This window comes from Sinocyclocheilus anshuiensis, unplaced genomic scaffold, assembly GCF_001515605.1.
Source record: "Sinocyclocheilus anshuiensis isolate Anshui unplaced genomic scaffold, SAMN03320099.WGS_v1.1 scaffold1637, whole genome shotgun sequence".
Classification (NCBI taxonomy): domain Eukaryota; kingdom Metazoa; phylum Chordata; class Actinopteri; order Cypriniformes; family Cyprinidae; genus Sinocyclocheilus; species Sinocyclocheilus anshuiensis.
In genome coordinates this window covers 374097-393794 of record NW_015540944.1, presented here as the reverse complement: position 1 = coordinate 393794, position 19698 = coordinate 374097, and the positions used below count along the sequence as shown (strand labels likewise).

General features: G+C 36.5%; 1 protein-coding gene and 1 long non-coding RNA gene across 2 annotated transcripts in view; both read right to left on the bottom strand.

Moving 5' to 3' along the window:
* Positions 1–425: 425 nt before the first annotated feature.
* On the bottom strand, positions 426–3681 carry LOC107689768 (uncharacterized). Its single transcript, XR_001634368.1, has 3 exons — positions 3549–3681; positions 2136–2211; positions 426–575 (listed from the first exon to the last, which is right to left on the bottom strand). It is a non-coding gene; the product is annotated as an uncharacterized LOC107689768 (long non-coding RNA).
* A 1602-nt stretch (positions 3682–5283) lies between these two features.
* LOC107689764 (lysosomal-trafficking regulator-like) overlaps positions 5284–19698 on the bottom strand; it is a 105407-nt gene continuing 90992 nt past the window's right edge. Inside the window, exons 44-54 of the mRNA XM_016487908.1 lie at positions 19073–19229; positions 16204–16344; positions 14518–14735; positions 13669–13899; positions 13257–13446; positions 12124–12260; positions 9960–10058; positions 7811–7971; positions 7646–7650; positions 7473–7512; positions 5284–6721 (exon numbers count right to left, since the gene is read on the bottom strand). Of these exons, the coding sequence (XP_016343394.1) occupies positions 6583–6721; positions 7473–7512; positions 7646–7650; positions 7811–7971; positions 9960–10058; positions 12124–12260; positions 13257–13446; positions 13669–13899; positions 14518–14735; positions 16204–16344; positions 19073–19229 (1518 nt within the window). The 3' untranslated portion in view covers positions 5284–6582. The remainder of the gene's footprint in view (positions 6722–7472; positions 7513–7645; positions 7651–7810; positions 7972–9959; positions 10059–12123; positions 12261–13256; positions 13447–13668; positions 13900–14517; positions 14736–16203; positions 16345–19072; positions 19230–19698) is intronic.

The following is a 19698-nucleotide window of genomic DNA, read 5'->3' as shown; positions in this document are numbered from 1 at the left end:
GAATGAATGAAAACTGTGTACTGATTAATCATTCACAAATGTTTGTATTTTATTGCCATACCAGCTTCAATAAATGAGTGAGTGAATGAATGAATGAAAGAATGAAAACTGTGTACTGATTAATCATTCACAAATGTTTGTATTTTATTGCCATACCAGCTTCAATAAATGAGTGAGTGAATGAATGAATGAAAGAATGAAAACTGTGTACTGATTAATCATTCACAACTATTTGTATTTTATTGCCATACCAGCTTCAAAGGCTATTTCGGGACAGAAATTAATCAAACATTTGTTTAAATTCAGGTAAAACTGTTCCATACAAAAGGAAACTATAAAAGATTCTTTAGTTGTACTTGTGATAAAAATCACATGTTTTTCTTGTGGCCATACTAGTGAAGTAAATGGTTGATTTTGAAATTTTCACGAGATTGAGACGTTTAAAACACAGAGAAACGCACACAGACCTTTATCCTGTCCATGCAGGCCTCCATCTTCAGCTGCTCCACGGCTTTCCGGGCCTGAGAGATGCTGGCGGTGCTGTTATTAGCCATTCCGTCCTTCATGATTGAGTCCTGCACACAAAACACACACCAGATGAGACACCGAGAGTCTGTGAGCTCAGGAAACCAACACGCTCCTACTTCTGTATTATTACAGCACATCTGACTTCACAACCAGCACTGACTCCAGACGATCTCAACAAAATTACACAAAATACTCTATGGTATACCAGTGTAGTCCCATTGTATTCTTATGAGTACCTTGGCGTATCAAGTAAATACCACTGTATATGAAGACCGTAATCATTCAGTACCATGGTATGTATATATCAAAGTACTAAAAGTCAATTAAATAAATAAATTCAAATAGAATTTTGAAGATATCAAAATTGATCAAAAGTGACAGTAAAGACATTTATAATGTTACAAAAGATTACATTTCAAATAGATGCTGTTCTTTTGAACTTTCCATTCATCAAAGAATCCTGAAAAATAAAATGTATCAGTTTCCTCAACAATATTCATCAGCACAACTGTTTTCTTGAGCTGCAAATCAGCATATTAGAATGATTTCTGAAGATCATGTGACACTGAAGACTGGAGTAATGATGCTGAAAATACAGCTGCACATCACAGGAATAAATTATATTTTACAATATGTTACAATAAAAGTCCGTTATTTCAACTTGTAAAAATATTTTGCAATTTTTACAGTATTTTTGATAAAAATAAATGCAGACTTGGTGAGCAGAAGAGACTTTCAAAAACACTCTCACTGACGGCAGTGTATATATTCACTATAGAAATGTCCATGACTTTTTATGATTTTATTCATTTCCGTGCATTTTCCAGAACTATAAACCTTGCACAGTGTGTTTTGCACCATTTCTCAAGTCTATGCCAATGCTGTGACATAACAGCTCCATTAACACCTGTCAAAACAGGTCAGAGGAGCAGCTAAAAGGTTCATTTTGAATCATTTTTACACATTAATCAGTACACAGCATTAAAGAGAATCCCAACAGAACATATGGGTTAAAAAGGCGTTTATGAAGCTCCAAGCATCCATCGTGCTCATGTGCATGCGGCGCCACACCAATGCTGAAGACAGGCCAGAAGCACTGGAGCATTCGGGTGAATAACATGCATCATAGAAATAAACCAACATTTACCCGAAACCGTTTTAGCTTTCATATTTAATGCTCATTATTTGTAGGCGACATGTGCTCAAAATCTAGAATCAGCAAAAAAAACCGAGGGTCGTGATTATTATTCCTCCATCCGTTCATTCAAGGCCATTTCGAGAATGAGAACGCTTCGCTCATCTGGATCTTTACGATCCTCACAGCCGAGCGTTTCGATTTAAAGGCGGAATCAAACGCCCAAGCTTCCAGCATCATTCCCCAAAAACCTGCGGGATCAATCCATCACCCCGCGTCCCTTCAGACTGGATCTACAGCACAAGCGCCTTTAAATTCGACTGTAACACAACAAGCGCATCCGACACCCGTGAAGCCGCTTCCGGAACGCTGGAATTTGTTACAATGTTGCAAAAACGTTCTGATGCAATAGAACAGGGAACGCGATTTAAGGCAATTCGCACAAATACCTGCTGCTGAAGTCAACACCCACCTGAAGTGTGTCACAGCTCAGACTTCAGAATACGGCTCGACTCCACCCGAACGCGACGAGGAAAAACCCGCAACACCTCGAACACGGTCAAAAATTGATCAAAAGTGACAGTAAAGACATTTATAATGTTACAAAAGATTACATTTCAAATAGATGCTGTTCTTTTGAACTTTCCATTCATCAAAGAATCCTGAAAAATAAAATGTATCAGTTTCCTCAACAATATTCATCAGCACAACTGTTTTCTTGAGCTGCAAATCAGCATATTAGAATGATTTCTGAAGATCATGTGACACTGAAGACTGGAGTAATGATGCTGAAAATACAGCTGCACATCACAGGAATAAATTATATTTTACAATATGTTACAATAAAAGTCCGTTATTTCAACTTGTAAAAATATTTTGCAATTTTTACAGTATTTTTGATAAAAATAAATGCAGACTTGGTGAGCAGAAGAGACTTTCAAAAACACTCTCACTGACGGCAGTGTATATATTCACTATAGAAATGTCCATGACTTTTTATGATTTTATTCATTTCCGTGCATTTTCCAGAACTATAAACCTTGCACAGTGTGTTTTGCACCATTTCTCAAGTCTATGCCAATGCTGTGACATAACAGCTCCATTAACACCTGTCAAAACAGGTCAGAGGAGCAGCTAAAAGGTTCATTTTGAATCATTTTTACACATTAATCAGTACACAGCATTAAAGAGAATCCCAACAGAACATATGGGTTAAAAAGGCGTTTATGAAGCTCCAAGCATCCATCGTGCTCATGTGCATGCGGCGCCACACCAATGCTGAAGACAGGCCAGAAGCACTGGAGCATTCGGGTGAATAACATGCATCATAGAAATAAACCAACATTTACCCGAAACCGTTTTAGCTTTCATATTTAATGCTCATTATTTGTAGGCGACATGTGCTCAAAATCTAGAATCAGCAAAAAAAACCGAGGGTCGTGATTATTATTCCTCCATCCGTTCATTCAAGGCCATTTCGAGAATGAGAACGCTTCGCTCATCTGGATCTTTACGATCCTCACAGCCGAGCGTTTCGATTTAAAGGCGGAATCAAACGCCCAAGCTTCCAGCATCATTCCCCAAAAACCTGCGGGATCAATCCATCACCCCGCGTCCCTTCAGACTGGATCTACAGCACAAGCGCCTTTAAATTCGACTGTAACACAACAAGCGCATCCGACACCCGTGAAGCCGCTTCCGGAACGCTGGAATTTGTTACAATGTTGCAAAAACGTTCTGATGCAATAGAACAGGGAACGCGATTTAAGGCAATTCGCACAAATACCTGCTGCTGAAGTCAACACCCACCTGAAGTGTGTCACAGCTCAGACTTCAGAATACGGCTCGACTCCACCCGAACGCGACGAGGAAAAACCCGCAACACCTCGAACACGGTCACCGTCCGTCCGCTCGCGTTCATTCGCCGCACGCCGTTAAACGTCGAGTGTTTCCCCGCGTTCTGCTCTGGCGCTGGAGTCGGTGTCGGTTCACGAGATGTGAGGGGAACCTCGATGTGACGCGAGGAGGACGCAGGTGTCGCGTGTCGGTTCACGAGATGTGAGGGGAACCTCGATGTGACGCGAGGACGCAGGTGTCGCTGCGCCTTTAAGAAGCCCGACGGACGCGCCGCGGCAGAAGACGCTCGGTGTCGGATCGTTAGGACTCTTCTTTTTGCGGGGCTCACCGGAGGCGCGTGAAGTTTCCCTGCTTAATGTGACATCACCGGGTCTCCCGGTCACCGAGATGACGTAACCGCCTCGCGCTGTGACGTAACACTGTGAAGAATATATAGCAAGTTTCACGAATTAAACAAAGACACAAATGCAGTTGGGAACTTGGTGAATAGAATAGAATAGAAAACAAATGGAGGTTCTTTTAAGAACTGAAAGATTCTTTGGGGAACCAAAAATGGTTCTTCTGTGGTATCGCTATGAAATTCCTCTTTTGGATCCTTTTTTTAAGAGTGTAGAACTGAGCAATATAGAATAAAATAAAGGTTCTTTATTGGGATATGGCTCCATCAATCAGGGTTTCTGCAGGTTTTATGAAGGTAAATGCTTTTTAAGATCTAGCAGAAAAAACAAAACGACTTCATATGTTCAATTTCCAACTCGAGTAAATGCATCTTGATTTAAAGATGTTTAGATGTTTTTTATTATTTTTTTTGCAGTGCATGCAACATTTAATGCCATGACTTTATGAAATGAAGACTTTCCGCTGCGATTTAACACCTTAATGTGTGGAAGGCCAAATTAAGACTTTTTAAGACCGGCAGAAACTTTAACATCCATCCAAAGGTTCTTCTTAGTGGAAAAAGTTCTTCACACTAAGAAAATGGGTTCTTTTAAGAGCTGTTCACTGAAAAAAGGTTCTTCAATGGCATCTCCGTGAAGACCTGCTTAAGCAAACTTTATTGGCATCGATGGTTTTGTGAAGAACCTTTAACATCCATGGAACCTTTCCATTCTACACAATTCCACTTCTTTATAGTGTAAAAAGGTTCTTTAGATTATTAAAATGTTCTTTACTCTAAAAAAAACGGGTTCTTTTAAGAACTGACGATCACCGGATGGTTCTTCTATAGAATCCCTGCAAAAAGTGAACCTTTATTTTTAACATTGTATAGAATAAACAAGTCCAACAAACTGAATCAAAATTTCTTGAATATTTATATTTATATTATATATAGGTGACATTTTATTACATATCTCATAAATACAAAAAAAAAAGGGAATAAATGTCCCAGCCAGGCCTTGGTGAACATAATCTTAAATTACATAAACTACAGTTAATTCAACAGAACGATAACAATATGCCTTTTCGTGATAGTTTTGTCAAATAAATTCACTCATCTCGCTTTACAAATTCACACAATGACAGTAACATCAATCTCTTTCTGAGGAAATGCAAACATGACAATACTGTGCACGATAATTAAGAGATAAATGTGATGCAAGCATGGAAAATAGATTCAAAAACAATAAACCAAACACATAACCAGGGCTCTGTAAAGACCAGATGATTCTCCCGAACTAGTCGACGGTCTTGCTTTTTTTTGGATTTGTATTGACTGAATAACTTCATTTGAGGGTTGAAGTGATACATATGGTAGATATATCTGAAAACATAGTAGTGGGGGAAGAGGTGAAAGCATTCCCTTTCTGGTAAACACTAAAATGTAAGACGAGATAATTCAATTTAGTTGTAATGGACAACTAAAACTAACAGCAAATACAGAACGGGAAAAAAAACAAACAAGGCAAAGACGATTCTGGATCATGTTTAGTTGGTGGACTTCAATTATTCTTCCTCCACATTTAAGGCTGTCGACACTTACGACTTCAAGAGCATCTGATCCTTGTGACAATCTGAATGTACTGACGGGGAATTGTAATTTTTTTAGGTATATAGCGTCATCTTTGTACAATAAACATGTTTTTTTTTTTTTTATTGTAACCAAAAGTTTTCCTAATTTTATTTGTTAAAGAGGGTCCTTGAGGTAGATCTGACTAAACTTTATATTGTATCGCCAATGTTAGATAATGCTTAAGTGATCATAACATGCAACACATAAAACTAGAACAGAAAAGAAGAAAGTAGCACGTTTTTAATGAACTATTACGAATTTGATGTGGTAACTGGGACGTTTGTGTCTGTTAAACAAAGTCAGGCTGAAAAGCACAGGATAAATATTAGCACAGTCAGCGATTCATGAGTGACACACGATCACCTTTAACATTCATAAGATCGTCCCAAGTGCATTTTATAATGAAGAACAGGAACCAGACGTTGAGATTGTGGCTTTCATCCTTGTTTGAGAATAAATATTTCAGCGGTTTGTCAATGAGGGATGAAGTTTAAAAAGGCATTGCGTGCACACATTCATTACACCGCTGCATGTCACTCATGCACGAGTTTCACATGCTGAAAATGTCCCGTTTAAAACCTCCCACGTGGATCACGAATGCAGTTTCTGCAGGAACGCAGACAGACGGTAGTGTTCAGATGATTTCAGTCTGGTTTGGCTTCAAAAGCAGGATTTCTATTCTCAGGATGGCGACGGGTGGGCGAGACGAGGGACAAAAAGAAGGAAAGGCCTTCAAACGTTCAGTCTGGGCAGACCAGATTGTAGCAGCTTTCAAAATCAAACATCACAAAAACAAATACTACATGAATCACAGTCAAAACAGACGAGGAGAAATGACGCGGGAAAAGGCCTGCGCTCGCTCTGCCTCACGACCCCCTGCTCTTTATGGTACAGTAGCTTCAAGTGCCGTCCATTCCTATGGCGTTTCAGGGGGCGGGTTCTGTGATGATCGTGGGCGGGGCTTTGTGCATGCTGGCTCCTCCTCTTCCTGGGTCGGCGGAGTCGCTCTCAGCGTCCGTCCTGTGTGGGTAACGAGCGGCGTGATGCAGGATCAGCCTGCAGCATAGCTGCTGAGGAACGAGTAAAACATGGGCAGCTTCATGCGCTGCTGGTCTCGACGGCACCACGCGATCACTGTGCCCTCGCTGTTCGCCGTGTAGAGGTGATGACCGTCACACGAGAACGTGAGACTGAGAGAGAATCCAGAAGGAAATGTTATTAACCACGGGACACTTACACTACCAGTTATTAAGATTTAAGTCTCTTCTGCTCACCGAAGCTGCATTTATTTGATCAAAAATACTGTAAAAATTGTAAAATATTACTACAGTTTAAAATAGCTGTTTTCTCTATAAACGTATAGTAAAATGTAATTTATTTCTGTGATCAAAGCTTAATTTTCAGCATCATTACTCCAGTCTTCAGTGTCACATGATCTTCAGAAATCATTCTAATATGCTGATTTGATGCTCAAGAAACATTTCTGATTATTATCAATGTTTTTCTGAAAACCGTGATTCATTTTATTTTTCAGGATTCTTTGATGAATAGAAAGTTCAAAAGAACAAATTTTTTTTTAATTGAATCTTGTAACATTATAAATGTCTTCACTGTCACTTTTGATCAACTTAATGCATCCAATATTTTATTTTCCAAAAATATCATGATTTCTGGAGGATCATGTGACACTGAAGACTGGAGTAATGATGCTGAACATTCAGCTTTACATCAAAGGAATAAATTACATTTTTACCATATATTCACATTAAAAAAAAGTTTCAAATTGTAGTAATATTTCACAATATTAGTGTTTTTACTGTATTTTTGATTGAATAAATGCAGCCTTGGTGAGCCGTAGTGACCAGTAGTGTATAGGTGCATGTAACTTTTCCAATAAAGATATTAGAATAAATCCATGTCATATGAGGTAAAAGTGTGTACCTCCTGATAGGCCTGTTGGATTTTGGGAAGGTGACATATCCTAATGATTTTTGGCATAAAAGAAAAATCTATAATTTTGACCCATACAATGTATTGTTGGCTATTGCTACAAATATACCCCAGCGACTTAACACTCCTTTTGTGCTCCAGGGTCACATATTAAAGTAATTTACTGCTACTTTGATGTAAAAGTACTTTAAATACACAACAAAAATTGGTGTAGGATTTAAATTGAAACAACTTTCACTCAGAAACTGCAAGTACATTTCACAAATAATTATAAAGCAGGTCTGGCAAATGCATAAATGTAAATGTAATGCATGAAATGTAAATTCTACAGTGATCTAAGAAGCACAGACCTGTTGAGGTCCCACAGGATGCAGGTCCCATCTCGACTGACACTGATGAGGATGCTGTAGGGTTTACAGACGAACAGGCCCGTGACCTCCGCCGTGTGACCGTACAGGTGAACCTGCGTCTCCACCTCCATCTCTGTCGGCTGAGGAAGAAACGGACTTTACCATCACACGTCTCAATGGAGAATGACTGTAATTACAAGCAGATCTAGAGGGTAAGTGTTTTGCTAATGGCCTCATTAGAGAAGGGATAATGGCCTCAATAAGCAGAAGTGAGCTGAAAGACCGCTTTAACAGATGATTCTGATCTGGTTTTATGGGCCAGAGTAAACAAACTAGCACATGGCTGTATGTAGAGTGTAGCTAACAGCTAAATCTGCCAAAAATTAATATTCATGGTTATTTTATTGTGCATTTGACAGATTCTGGACTTGAAAAAAAGCTGTGAGAACATTTTTTAGATTATCTTATTTCTCACTTTAATTTACTTTAACTTGATGTACATAAACTAAAAATGAATAAATTATTTATATATACATAAAAAAATTAATAAAAATAATATATATATATATATACCTAAAGGGACATTTGCAAAAAAAACTTTTCATGTGTGCACGTTACAATGTCCGATTTATGTAAACTATAACCTACTTCCTTTGTCCGTCACTGCTATTTTTACTATAAAGAGCTCGATGCACATTGCTCAAAAATGGGCTTTTCTACCTGTATCACAGCCTTATGTCCGCTTTAAAGCATCCTGAGACAGCCGCGCCTTGAAATGGGCTAATGGTGCAATACTGTGTGCATTTGTCAAGTTCAAGGGTCCAGTGTACTTATAATATCATGGCCTTATGTCGCTTTAACACATCCTCTGTGACAGCAGAGAAACCTCGCTGTGAAATGGGCTGATGGCGCAATACGGCTGCGTGTATTGAGCTTTAATTTTGGATTTCGTTAGAGCAGTTCGTGGAGTATGAGGCTGAATCCAGCTCCTTATTCGTTTGTTATTTACTGAAGCGAATTTATATAACGAGCGCTGTTAGAACTGAATGAAGAAACTCAGCATTTCTCCGCAATCTGCAAAGATGCATTAAATCCGAAAAAGTGCTTAAAAAAGGATATTTTGATCTTGTGAAATATATATATATTTCATATATATTATAGTATTGAATATTCCTCAGAATACCTTATTTTATTTCAGCTAGTTGCCAAGGCAGCATTTCTCATTTTCATTCATGTACTAAAATAACTAAAACTGAAATAAAAATAAAAAATAGACATAACAAAAAAAATTTATTTTGACAAAAACATAAAATTATTAAAATTTTAAATTAAAACCAATAATATAAAAACTAATTCAAACTATTAATAAAAACTCAAAATAAAAATAATAAATATAAATCTTGATACTAATTGTAATACTGTTTGATTGCACTTTAAATTAAACAATATATCTAAATATATACTAAAATATTTCATTCTTTATATAAAATTATGTGCATTACAGTAACAAAGAATAATGCTCGTAATGCTCCTAAAATAGCAAAATGGCAAAATTTAATTTCTTACTTTTGATTTTGGGTAAAAAATGAGTTCTTGACTAATTTAAGTTAACTTTAATGGCTGTTCTGGATCTACATCCCTTTAAGGCTACTCTATGTAGAGTGTATGTAAGAGTTAAATCACTGAAAAATGAACATTTTCATCATATTTATGGTGATTTTGACAGCCTCTGATCTTGAAAAAGAGCAGCGTGAACATTCTTCAGAATATCTTCTTTTGCACTCCTCGGAAGACAAAGTCACATGGGTTTGGAACAACATACATGAATGATGACAGAACTGAAATACTCCTTCTAATATCAGAAAGATTCATTTAAACTAACATGAGAAGCAGAACGGCACCTGCGTTATCAATGAGCGAGCGTTTGAAAGAGCCGTCTGACGCCCAGACTTCAGCCCACCTGTGGGCCGCAGGAAATGTGTTTCTAGTGCAACCGGGAGATGACTAACAAGGCCACTACAAACACTGTGTGTGTGTGTGTGTGTAGGTGCTCTACAGGGAGTGATAATGGACGTGGGCGGCCGCGTGGGTGGGGGAAGAGGGGGGCCGTGTTGCCATGGTTACATACCATTGTGGTGGTGAAGCGGTTGCTGTAGGCGGTTATGACTCCACACTTACTGCCTGTAAACAGCTGACAACTGTCCGGCACCCAGGCACAACTAGTCACCTGAGGAGAGAGCAGAGAGAGCAGAGATTATAGAGAGGATAGCAGGAAACCATGGGCGAATCTCATTAAACCCATCAAGACCATGTCTGCCTCATATTCATATTGCAACCCCCTCCTCCAAAAAAACAATCAAAACCTTCATTAACCAAGGATGCATTAAATTGATCAAAAGTGACAGTAAAGACATTTATAATGTTACAAAAGATTTCAATTTCAAATAAATGTTGTTCTTTTGAACTTCTATTCATCAGAGAATCCTGAATCACGGTTTCCACAAAAATATCAGGCAGCACAACTGTTTTCAACATTAATAATAATCAGAAATGTTTCTTGAGCAGCAAATCAGCATATTAGAATGATTTCTGAAGGATCATGTGACACTGAAGACTGGAGTAATGATGCTGAAAATACAGCTTTGATCACAGGAATAAATTACATTTTAATATAAATTCACATAGAAATTATTATTATAAATAGTAATAATATTTCATAATGTTTAACACACACACACACACACACACACACACACACACACACACATACATACATACACATACATACAGTGGAGATCAAAATTAGAGAAAAACCTACAATTTCCAAAATTTCAAGGTCACTGCTTAGTCCTATTAGAAGTTATCTTATCAGGAGTAGAAGGGCAGTTTTTTAAAGCATATTTCATCAATTAATTGTATTCTGAAGCACAGTATAAAAAACTTAAATGACATATTTGAAAAAGAACTCTGATCAAAATTACAGAACACTTTCAGATACCTCCAAGTTACTGGTGTTAATCTGGTACCTGGTGCTAATTTCATTAATTATCTGACAAACCCTGTTTAAAGGCACAATATGTAATTTTTCGCCGTTAGAGGGCGCGTATTCAAAATAAACAAACAGACAAAGGCGTAGTTAGATAGAGTGTGGAATCATGGGAGTTGTGGTCCTTCTAAACATTTGGGATAATGTAAGTACACAAGTCAGCAAAATATATAACACTGTTCTAGTGGTTTTTGGATTTTTAATAAAAAAAATCTTACATATTATGCCTTTAAACTGGCAACATTCCTCTAATTTTCACTGAGTTTGCATGATTAGTGATGAGAGCAAGTTTAGTTTATTTGGGTCTGATGGGAAACATAATGATCAGCATCAAACTGGGGAAAGACTGAAGCCAAGTGCGTAAAGAAGTCAGTGAAAGCTGGAGGAGGAAGTGTGATGGTTTGGGGGATGTTTTCTGTAACAGGAGTTTGGTCTCTTATACAGATACATAGCAGGTGAATGCAAATGTTTATCAGAACCTCCTTCAGCAACATGCAGTTCCTTCCCTGCAAGCATCTCCCAATCGAAAGACAATGTTCCCGTCACACTGCAAAATGGGTAAAGCAGTTCTTGAAGCTGAAAACACTGAAATAATGAAATGACCGGCCCAGAGTCCTGATCTAAACCCGACTGAAAATCTCTGGAAAATCCTTGGCGACGAAGTTCTGGCTAAGAAACCCACTACAGTCACCGAACTATAGAAGAGACTGGAAGAAGAGCGGAGCAAGATCACAGCAGCGCAGTGTGAGAAACTAGAGATGTGCTGAAGTCACTCAAAGCAGGGCCTCTACCATTCCTACTGATTTCTGACAGCTGTAACCCTCCAAAATATTAGTTGTAATCTTCTTTCATGCTACAGTGGTTCCTGTTCTCTAATTTTTATCACGGTGTTTTCCACAGAATAAAGGTTTTTGTTGAAATGCCTTGGTTATTTTGTCAAACATGATAGTAGAACAGTGGTCTACCTACAGCTAATATTTCTTCAAATTTTGAGCGATTAAGATTAACAATATTTCAGAAAAAAATCAAGTATTTATTGATTGTTCTCTAATTTTTACCTCCACCGTATGTATACATATATATAATAAGGCTGTTTTTAAAACCAGTAAGATATTTGCATTGTGATATTATTTATGACTGCCACATCACAAAATGCTGTACAAGCAGAAATGTCTCAAACACAGATTCATCTGAAAACTGTCCAAGCATAGCCTGCATGTGTGTGAGTGGTGTTTCTGGCTCTGACCTGGTGCAGTGGTGAGCACTGGATGAAGTTGATGGGCGGCTCGCTCTGTTTGCTCTTCAGGCGCAGCATGTTGTCGGTGTAACCCCAGCTCAGAATAGCCGACCACTGTATGTCGGTGCTGTGCATGCTCCTTACACCTAAGAGACAAGGGGAAAACACTTCATTTGTTCTGTGAGGTGATTTTCTACGACAGCACATTCACTCATTTTCATTTCCTCTCGTACAATGGGAACTGTGTTCATTCGTGTGGATAACTGTGACAAGACACAAATGCAGATGCAATAAAAGCATTAGTAACTGGTCATGGACCAAAACACAGTCAAGATTAGTAATTGGCTGATACATAGCTGAGCTGATTAATCATTCAATATTTTCATTTTAAAATTATGGCTGTTTGATAAACTGTGCCTGCTTTTCCCATTAAAACAGAAAAATTTTAATTTAAACATTTTTTTATTTTTACATCTGGCATTAACATCTGCTTTACTGAATAAAAACATCTGCTAATAAATGTACAAACAGATAAATAAATGAAAATGCACTAAATACATCTGGAGCACATCTGAAATTCATAAACACTACCATTCAAAAAATGTTTTTGAATGAAGTCATTATTTTATTTATTATTATTTATTTGATTAAAAAAATGCAGTAAAAACAGTAATATTGTGAAATATTATCAAACTGTTTTCTATGTGAATATATAGTAAAATGTAATTTATTCCTGTGATCAAAGCTGTATTTTCAGCATCATTACGCCAGTCTTCAGTGTCACATGATCTTCAGAAATCATCCTAATATGCTGATTTGCTGCTCGAGACACATTTCTGATTATTATCAATGTTGAAAACAGTTGTGCTGACAAATATTTTTGTGGAAACCGTGATACATTTTATTTTTCAGGATTCACAGATGAATAGAAAGTTCAAAAGAATAGCATCAATTTAAAAATACGATTTTTTTCTAACATTACGTCTTTACTGTCACTTTTGATCAACTTAGTTCATCATTGTTGAATAAAAGTATTAATTTCTTTCATAACAACATCTTACTAAATGCAGAGAGTTTATATCAGGTTTATAATTTCATATTTAAGCATGATGAAGCAGGTTTGTGTGTGTGTTCTCCTTCACCTTGCTCTTTGCTGTAGATCATCATGAGGCAGAACTTGCGCGAGAGTCCGCAGATGGCACGCGTGGGCAGCGCCAGCAGGGAGCCGAAGTGTTCGCCGTGAGGTTGACTGAAACAGACCACGGGGTCCGGAGCACTGGGGGATCCCACATACTCGCCCCATTTCAAGCCCTTTATCCATGGCAGAGGACTCTAGAAACAACAGTAGGGGGATTAAAGATTTTAAAAGACCAACTGGATCATTTAGGATTCAAATAAAGTCTTTCTCTTCCAGAAGAACCCACCCTTTTCAACAACAAATAGGTAAACAAAAACTAAAGAAAATTGTGTGCGTTTTATATGAATATTTTTTATATTAACTATTCCTTCAATGTCAGACTGAATAATAATTTCAGCGCTGTATGTTTGCTGTACCGGGTAGACGGTGTCTTTGGGCTGCTCGCGGCTCTCTCTGAAGGCCAGCTGCACCAGGAGGCCCATGGCTGCGGGCAGTTCTGCCTCTGACAGGAGTTTGGTTCCGGCTCGGCTTATGTGCGAGGCGTTGAACAGCTGTCTGGGTGTTTGGCCGTACGTCTTGATCATAGTTTCTAGAGCCCGACGCTGCACAGGGTCTTCAACGGCAGATACGTCCATGCCAAAGTAAGTCTAAAAAGAGAGGGAGAGGAAAGATGAGTCAGATACTAGTTGACAGGCCGAAGCGGATGGACGTGTCTGATATGGTTGATCAATATCTGCTGCATTAGCATTTCTGGCTGATATATCTTTACGCTGATATATACACTACCATTCAATAATCAGAAATGTTTCTTGAGCAGCAAATCAGCATATTAGAATGATTTCTGAAGGATCATGTGACACTGAAGACTGGAGTAATGAATGATGCTGAAAATTCAGCTTTGAGCAAAGCAATTAACTACATTTTACAATATATTCACATAGAAAACGGTTATTTTCATTTGTAATAACATTTCACAGTTTTTACTGTATTTCTGACCAAATAAATGCAGCCCTGGTGAGCAGAAAAGTCTGTCACACACATTTAAAAAATCATACCGACCTTAAACGTTTGAATGGTAGTGTATGTAATCTAATGGTCATAAAATAACCTAAGCAAAATATAAATTTTTACATTTTCTTTCTTTTTTTGACTTTGGGTTGAAATATTATCTGGACATGTTTTTGGCAGGCTTTGATCTACATATATATATATTTATAAATTCCAGCGTTAAGTGTGCTGTAGCTGTACATAATAAGGAATCGTACTGCAGGATGAAAGACATTGATGGCCTGGACCGCAGCTTTGCCCTTTTGTTTGAGTCCAAACACCAGGTCAATCCACTGGCAGAGCATCTGGGAGACTTGATCCGATTCCAGAGCCTGTCTGTGGATGAGGATGAAGAGTCGCGGGTCATTCCTGGCCCACGGCGGCAGATTCACGTGGTTCACCCGCTCGCTGTTCTGCCGCACGCCAAAGTCAAAACCTGCCAGAGGGGAAAGTGGGAAATATCATGCTAACATTAGAAGAGGGAAGATTTGTCTAGATAATATGATTCTGATGTGCTGAACCAGAATGTTTTTACATGAATATTCCTCTTGAAGATCTAGGTTACTTAAAGGTTATTTCTCTTTTTTGATTTTGACAGGCATTTTTATGCCAATAAGATTCAGAGGCATTTCATAATTTCAATTGATAAAAACTATCATCATATCAAATATACGCAGAAGCTTAAAGGTCTTCAAAATAAAAGTTCGGTTTAACTTGAAGAAATTATCACAGAAATATATTAGTATTGTATAGTAGCATGTACCTCTTAAAGTAATAATAATAATAATAAATTTTACATATCGCAATTTTTCTTCCATGTTTTTATTTTAACAGTAAATCTGTTGTGCAGCACTTATTTTGTTAATGTTAATGTTTTATGCCTTCATTTGATAACCACCATTTTTATAATAAATTCATTTTAAATTGTGAATCCAGAAAAATTAAAATAGACAACACACAATTCCCCCAAAAAACAAACATTTCATAGGGACCCATTATAAAACAAATTTTTTTTAAAGAAATTATTAAATTGTTAAAGTTTTATGAATTCATTTGATTAGAAATGCTTCTTGACTATAACAAATTTAGAAAAAAAAAAACTTTTACTAAATTGTAAAACTTTGAATAAACTGTTGTTAAATTGTACAAGTTTCATGATTTCAATTAATTAGATATTCTGTTTGATTACTAACCACTACCATTAAAATGCAATCCAGAAAAATGGATTTAAATGGAATTTGGGAAAAAATTAGTGCTGTCAAATTATTAATCGCGATTAATCACATCCAAAATAAAAGTTTTTGTGTACATAATATATGTGTGTGTACTGTGCATATTTATTATGTATATATAAATACACACACATACACTATATATTTCAGAAAAATATGTTTATATATTAAATATATTTATACATAATATAATATAAATTATATGAATATAAATATATACATGTCTGTGTATTTCTACATACATAATAAATATACAAAGTACACACATATATATTATGTAAACAAATTTTTTTATTTTGGATGCGATTAATCGCGATTAATCATTTGACAGCACTAGAAAAAAGTAAATAGAATTTTCAATCAGTCAATCAATCAATCAATGAAATTGATTTCTTATGGCCCTAAAAATTTAATTATTGTTAAACTTTTAATAAATTGTGTAAGTTTTATGATTTCTACTAATTAGACATGCTTTTTGATTACTAAAATTGAATGTAACCATTAAAACCGAATCCAGAAATGTTTTTAATGGAATTTGGGACAAAATAAAATGGAATTTGGGGGCGGCGGGGGGGCGGATTTCATAGGTCCTACATTTTCATAATTAGATCTCATGAGAAGTTAAGTGCTAGAAGAAGAGGTCAAGAAAACCAGGAGTATAAGAGTGCCCACCTTCTCTGTTGACCAGAAACTCGGGCAGGTAGAAGAACTCTGGGATGAGCTCTTTGACATCCGTCATGGACTCGTAGGATGACAGACGCCACGTGGTGTTCATGGAGTGGAACGTTCGGTCAGGAATATCAAAGCTCTGGTCTGTGAGACACACAAAACCTTTCATTAGTTTCTTGTGTAACCTGATATGGATAAACCAACTGAACTAAAAATAGACTGAGAAAGAAGGAAAGACGAATAAAGAGGCTGGATGAAAGGCCTGATCATCTTTCTGAAGCTAATGCATGTAGCGTGAGACTTCAGAAAGGACCTTTTCAATGACAGCCTTTAAAAGCATCGCACTGACATGTTTGAAGACCTCGCTGCAAACACAGGAAACGCAGGTGCTGTTAAATATTAAAAAACGTAGCGATGCAGAATCCTAATTATGATGATGAATAAACTCAACGAGCTGCAGCTGTGTAAGGCATTCATACGGCGTTCTGACCAGACAACAAATCATGCATTCAGTCTTTATTAAGGGCGGCTGCATTAGATTTTAAGTATTTGATTTCATGTTCCAGAGCTTCTGTTTTCTTGATTGGGCAAATTTTAAACAATTAATTAAAGTACAAAAAAGTACAATCAAAATTATGAAATGATGTAATAAGGTACAAGGATTCTTGTTAAAATATTTTCATGTATAAAATAGATATTGCTATTTATTAACGTTGTTAAAAGACTGACAGAAGTAATAATAGTCTGAAAAATCTCATTTTTAATCAATTTAATCTAATAAAAAATCTATTTTTAAACTGAACAGTGTATCGACAAAAAATTTAAATATCAAAAAAGTTTGCATTTGTTTTTGTTGACCATCATATTTGATACATCAGGCTTTTATGGCTCATATAGTCTGATATAGTGAGAATATGGAGGAAAAAACAGCTCAATTTTATTCAGAGGCTCAAACTGAGCGAAAATATGCAATTTAGTGCAGATGCTGATATTTATATATGGCCAAAAAGTGATGAAATTCTGATGCTTGTAATGTAAATCAATGAGATCTTTATAACAGTACAGCAAATACCTACATAAAATTATAAAAAAAATTAATTAATCAGTTGTCACTCTATATCTCCAATAGTATGTCTTAGTAAGATGATATTTAAATGCTTAGTTTTATGTTCAAAGCATATAATGCAATGCAATACAATGATGATTGAGAGATGAACAAATAAACGCTCCTCAAAATCTTGATGATCATATTTGAGACTTTTGAAGACTTTTCATGGATAATCAAGTAAAGCCGAGCTGCTTCAGTCAGTAAGTGTTCATCTGTACAATATCAAAGTTATTCTTACATTTACTTTATAAAATCAGTAAAGCTGAAGGTGGACGTTTGAGTTTACACTAAAATAGCTTTGACTGGATGAAAAACTCTAAACTATCAATCAGACGACAGAAAGCATGATTGTGTGCGACAGGTTTAACATCAAAGTTTGATCATGTTGATCATTTAGAGTCCTTGCATATCAAATATGATTCAGTAGGCTTTATAGGGTTAATTATCATTCTTTGTGTTCATTTAGTGAAAAATAGTGTGGAAACATTCTTACTGCTTTAGTTTTTACATTAAACATTTTGAATCTGCATGGAATAAGTTTGGACTAAAGGATAAATGATTTTGAAAGTTTTTTTTAAAAGTCAAACTGACCTTGATAGGCCAGAAACATCTTGGTGAAGGGAGGCAGCCGGACAAGGAAGTGCAGGACGGTGCCGCTGTTGGAGTAGTGAGAGCCGTAGTGATAGGGCTGGACGGGGGGCATAATAGATATAAAAAATTATAATATATATTATTATTTATAATAATGTGGTTGTAGGAATTAATTTCTGGGATTGCCTTTTCTGCCAAGGACATTTACGATGCTACGTCAGAATTTGGCCAGAAGAAGATATCTTAGAAGGCAACATAATGTTGCCACCTACTGTTTGGAAAGGCCTTCGTGCTGGAAATGCCTAAAAATGCTGCCTACGTAGGCAGCTCAGCAGGTTTTGGAACAGAGCCACAGTGTGATTGGTTAACAGGCAATGCTGTAAATGGTTAACAGGCGCTGGTGTAAACAGGAATTAGAGCCTGCAGTGCTGCAGTACCCTGTAATTGTCCACATAACGGTCTTCCTTCTCTTTAGACTGCACTGCGATGGGTTTGCTGAGGTACCTGTTACATTAAAAAGACAAATAGAAAGCAAAACTGAATGCAATACTAATATATCTATATTAAAAGCAATAAAATAGTACAAATGAAAGTACGCAAATTCCATATTGATCGACTACATCTTTTCACCACATATAACTATAAATATTACATATTTAAAAATAATCTTATCTTAATAATATAATATTTTATGTATAATCTAGGGCTGCACGATTAATTCATATTTGAGACTTTTGAAGACTTTTCATGGATAATCAAGTAAAGCCGAGCTGCTTCAGTCAGTAAGTGTTCATCTGTACAATATCAAAGTTATTCTTACATTTACTTTATAAAATCAGTAAAGCTGAAGGTGGACGTTTGAGTTTACACTAAAATAGCTTTGACTGGATGAAAAACTCTAAACTATCAATCAGACGACAGAAAGCATGATTGTGTGCGACAGGTTTAACATCAAAGTTTGATCATGTTGATCATTTAGAGTCCTTGCATATCAAATATGATTCAGTAGGCTTTATAGGGTTAATTATCATTCTTTGTGTTCATTTAGTGAAAAATAGTGTGGAAACATTCTTACTGCTTTAGTTTTTACATTAAACATTTTGAATCTGCATGGAATAAGTTTGGACTAAAGGATAAATGATTTTGAAAGTTTTTTTTAAAAGTCAAACTGACCTTGATAGGCCAGAAACATCTTGGTGAAGGGAGGCAGCCGGACAAGGAAGTGCAGGACGGTGCCGCTGTTGGAGTAGTGAGAGCCGTAGTGATAGGGCTGGACGGGGGGCATGGGGTCGTCCTCTCTCTTGCCTTTCTTATACTCCTCCTCCAGATACTGTGGAGGAAATCAATGTTAGTTACACTTACACACACTAATGACACTAAACATGGAGGCTCATGAAGCAGTAATGCAATGCATTATGGATACAAATGATGCATGTGTAGAATGAAACGGGCTGTGTTCCAAAATCTTACCTATGTAGGCAGCTGTCTTGTAAGGTAGCATGCTAACTGAAATAGTGTCTTATAAATGACTAATGCATGGGACACTTGATTCACAATAATTTTAAAAACAATGATTTTAATAGAGAAAAATAAATGATACTCCCACAAGCATAAAAATACACAGCGTATACTGTATATTGAGAACAATATGGAGTAATTTGAGTAAAATTGTAACGATATTTATTAAATCACATTATTATTTAATAATTTCGTTATTAATATTATAAATAATATATATATATATATATATATATATATATATATATAATACTAAAAATTACATATTACTACAACTTTAG